Consider the following 4,591-nt stretch of genomic DNA (forward strand, 5'->3'; position numbering starts at 1 on the left):
AAAAAAAAAAAAAAAAAAAAAAAAAAAGCCACACAGAGAAACCCTGTCTTGAAAAACAACAACAACATTTAAAATGCCAAGTATGCAACATGTGTGGAAATGGTAGAGATATAGAACATTGTGTTGGAATGTTTTGAACTCATAGGTCAGTTTGCTTTTGAAGGCAAAGCTACTGAATGTGTGTGAATTTTTTTTTTTTTTGAGATAAGAGCTCCCTATTTAGTCTAGACTTACCTTAAATTCAATTTGTGATCCTTCTGCCTTAGCCTTGTTGATGTTGGGATTACAGTACATCCTGCCTAAAATGTTCATTTTGAGCATCCTAGCAATAGCTGTGCATGCTGTAAAAGGAGTATCTCCTAATCCCTCAGTGTCCTCAGAAGCTAGATGCTCTTTCGTCTTACAAATTAAGAGCCTGATGCTTAAAGAGATTAAATTTCACATAATATAAAGTAAAATAAACACTCGCAAATAGCTGACTTGGATTAATATAGAAGAAAGGGATTACAAGGCGATGCCTGAATCACTTGTGATTTGGGTTCCTTGTGTTTTCCTTTGTCCTGGCCCTGTGTGATGTGGTGGAAGCTCTCGATGATGCATATGGAGGAGGAAATGTGTAACTGCTGCACATGTAGTCTGTTTCCTCTGTAACACACGTGTACCTTCACGCATGATTCCAAGACCGCTCCCTCATTGCTGTTCCCTGCCAGTCTCCCTTTGCAGTATTAGAAATAAAAGCTGTCATGGGTGCTGGAAGATGACTCAGCGGTAAGAACACTTCCTGCTCTTGCAGAGGACCCAGGTTTGTTTTCCAGCACTCACATGGTAGCTTATAGCCATCTATAACTTCAGTTTCAGGGGACTTGATGCTTTCATCTGACCTCTGAGGGCACCAGGCATGCATGTGGTGCACATATGTATGTGCAGGCAAAACACACGCATAAAACAAATGTAACTGAGTCGCTGACAGTTGTGAGCTGCCATGTGGGTGCTGGTAATTGAGCTTAGGTCCTTTGGAAGAACAGCCAGTGCCCTTAGCCACTGAGCCATCTCTCCAGGCCCATTTTTGACTAAGTATCTCTCTTTCTTTTTCTGTTCAGACAGGGTTTCTCTGTGTAGCTCTCACTGTCTTGTAACTGGCTCTATAGACCACGCTGGTTTCAAATGCAGAGAACCACCTGCCTCTGCCTCCTAAATGCAGGATTAAAGATATGTGCCACCACTGCACATAACAATAATTACAAAAATAATTAGGAAATTCAGTTTTGAGACAGTGTTTCACAGCCTTGGCTGGCCTAGAACTCTGTGTAGTCCAGGCTGGCCTTGAACTTGCAGAGACCCTGCTGCCCCTTGTCTGCTGAGTGCTCGGAGGGCTTGTGCCACCACACTGGTTAATTTTTTTTTTTTTAATTACAGTTACTAATGGTTTGTATGGGTATGGGTGTATGAGTGTTGGGCAGTCATGCTGGGTAGTCTTTATGGAGGTAAGAGGATAGTGTGAGGGAGGTCAGTTCTCTCCTTCCATGTGTGGGCCCTCAGGGATCAAACTTAGGTGAGGTGGCAGACATCTCCCTTCTGACCCGTCTTGCCATCCCTGTTACTTTCCTCACTGGGTTATTTTGTCCCTTGAAAGATTAAGAGATGACAAAGGTGGCTGTAAGAATACCGTCCAAGTTATTATCCCAAGTTCAGCAGAGACTTATATATGCAGCCCAGAAGTCAAGGTTGTTCAGAGGACTGGGATGGCGGTGCAAATCTATTATCCTGGCCCTCGACAGGCTGAGGCCAGGAGGCTCACAAGCCCTGGCTGAAGTAACAGTGGGTTCCAGGCCAACCTGGGCTATGGAATGGGACCCTATCTCAAAAAAGGCAGGTGTGGGGTGGGGTGGGGGTGGAGTCAAGCACAAAGCTGGATATGGGGGGAACATCTTCATCATCATAGCTTTTGGGAGGCTGAGGCAGGAGGTCACGAGTTTGAAGTCAACCAGAGCTGTATGATAACCTGCTTCCAAACCCAAAGCCAAACAAACATTCTTCAGAGCAGAAAGAGTATAGGGCTCTGAGATAGCATAGACTGGCTGCAGAAGGTAGGGGCTCTGCATTCCTAGAGAGTAAATAGCTCCTGTAAACGTAGCTACGGATGACCTTGGACTTCTGATCAGCCTGCCTACTTTCTTTGTACAAGGATTACAGTCGTGTGCCATAATGCCAGGTTTATGTGGCTCTGTAGATTGAACCTAGGGATTTTTGTATGCTAGGCAAACAATCCATCAGCTGAGGTACATCCTCAGCCTTGGTTCTACATTCCTGAATGCATTCTCTAAATGTCATTCCCCTTCTGGAATATGCTTTACTTTTTTTGTAATGGTCATAAAGATGAAATAGGACTATGTAACAAGCATAGCACATTGCTTTGGGACAGAGTCGGTACATAATTGTGAGCTGTTAAGATGATGTAGGTAGAGTTTGGGGGTGTAACTCAGTGGGTAGAGGTTCTGGGTTTTGATCCTCAGCACCTAATAAAAGCCTGGCATGATGGCATACACTTCTAATTCCAGCACTCTGCAGGTGGAGGCAGGAGGATCAGAAGTTAAGTAGGCCAAAGAATTAAGCTCTCTTCCATAGCAAAAAGTCAAAAAAGCATCTAACATAGACACACATAATTTACGCAGGATTTCATGTAGCTTAGACTGGCCTTGAACTCCTGATCCCTTTGTTTCCCGTTTTTCAAGTTCTGGTATTATGAACATGTACCAATTTAACCTGACATTAAGCACTCAGAGTAATGGTAGAAGGCTATAAAGAAGACAGTCACGCCGGGCGGTGGTGGTGCAAGCCTTTAATCCCAGCACTTGGGGAGGCAGAGGTAGGCGGATCTCTGTGAGTTCAAGGCCAGCCTGGTCTACAAAGAGCTAGTTCTAGAACAGGCTCCTACAGAGAAACCCTGTCTCGAGCCCCCCACCGTCCCAAAAAAGACAAGAGTCATGGAACCCTGCACGTTGTAGAAGTGAATGTCAGAGAGAGTACTTTCCCATTTTACTTGGTTTTACCTCTGCTGCTCTCTGTTTTGTTTTGTTTCTGGTCTTACTATGTAGCCTTTGCAATCCTCCTACCTCAGGCTTCCAAGTGTCAGAATTGCAGGCAAGTACCATTTACCCAGCCTTACTGTTCCTATTTTATAGTTAGAAAATGACAGCTCAGAGAAGTTAAGTGATTTATTTGCCCAAGGTCAGAGATTGTTACGAGGTAAAGCTTGGATTGAACCTGAGTCCAAAACTCTAAATTTAGCGCCCTTAAGCACAGTTGCCTCCTGTTGCTGTGTTTTCCCTTCATAGTATTTTATAAGCCCTTGGATTAACCTGGTAGTAATTTTAGTACAGCTGGCAACTGCTTGCTTAGTGCCGAGTCATTGTTGCCTCTCTCTGTCCTTAATAGGCCAAGAAACCTACTATGGCGGTGCTTGTGACCTGTCTGGCTCCGGACGAGCCGTCTCATCCCTGGCAGGGCCTAGTAAGGGGGAGGAGGGAGAAACAGGGTAGTGGGCTGGCTCCAAGGACACATTTCCTGAGTACTACAGAGTCCTGTTCTTGTCAGGTGTCATGTTGCTTTCAGCTTGTGTTTGCCAAGAGAACTAAGTGCGTCCTTTTCCTTTTGTCTTCTAGCCTGGCTTTCGAAAACGTCTGGGTTTGCTGGAGAAGAAGAAAGATTACAAACTTCGTGCAAAGTGAGTCCAGTATTTCTGGTAGAGGTGCTGCCAAAAAATCTTACAGCATTGGCATACTACTGCTAAAGTGTCCATGTATCTACCGGGGAAGTAATTTCCTGTTGTCCATAAAATAGCCAAAGCTCTGGCAGCCTGTTAGGTATTTTCCTGTGACCCCCTCCCCCCAGCCTCTCTTTGCTCAGACAGAGCGGTACTTAAGCAGTTGCCCCCGTCATTTTTTTTTTCATTAGGCCTGTCCAGATGGTTTTCTCATAGTGGCGTTGCTTTGCCTCCACCTTAGTGTTTGCTCCCTTTTCTTGAAATGAAAGATACAATCTAAAAATTCCACTTGCTGAGTCTCTTACATCATTATTTGTGGTGTGGAATGAGATGTGAAAGACGGATTCATGAGCCTGAGAGTGGGTGATGATGAACTATGAAAACATTTTATAAAACAATTATGTCCATTCTTTTCTTTAGCACTTCATTTGCAAAATGCTTGTAATTGCTTATTAGCATACAAGTCAGCTGAGGTTCTTTACTCCTGGTGTGGGGGTGGTGGTGATTAAATGGATTTCTCTAGGCCCCAGATTTTAATTAACTAATTTATTTTTTAAAGTTTATTTATTTATTATGTACAGTGTTCAGCCTCCATGCCTGCAGGCCAGAAGAGGGCAGCAGACCTCATTACAGATGGTTGTGAGCCACCATGTGGTTGCTGGGAATTGGACTCAAGACCTCTGGAAGAGCAGTCAGTGCTCTTAACCTCTGAGCCATCTCTCCAGCCCTCCAGATTTTAATTTTTTTTTTTTTTTGGTTTTTCGAGACAAGGTTTCTCTGTGGCTTTGGAGCCTGTCCTGGAACTAGCTCTGTAGACCAGGCTGGTCT

General features: G+C 44.3%; 1 protein-coding gene across 1 annotated transcript in view; it reads left to right on the forward strand.

Moving 5' to 3' along the window:
* The window catches only part of Utp11 (UTP11, small subunit processome component), a 16,457-nt gene that overhangs the window by 4,158 nt on the left and 7,708 nt on the right, over nt 1-4,591 (forward strand). The window contains exon 2 of the mRNA XM_005353277.2: nt 3,663-3,724. Within this exon, the coding sequence (XP_005353334.1) occupies nt 3,663-3,724 (62 nt within the window). The remainder of the gene's footprint in view (nt 1-3,662; nt 3,725-4,591) is intronic.

The sequence above is a fragment of the Microtus ochrogaster genome, chromosome 10 (assembly GCF_000317375.1).
Source record: "Microtus ochrogaster isolate Prairie Vole_2 chromosome 10, MicOch1.0, whole genome shotgun sequence".
Classification (NCBI taxonomy): domain Eukaryota; kingdom Metazoa; phylum Chordata; class Mammalia; order Rodentia; family Cricetidae; genus Microtus; species Microtus ochrogaster.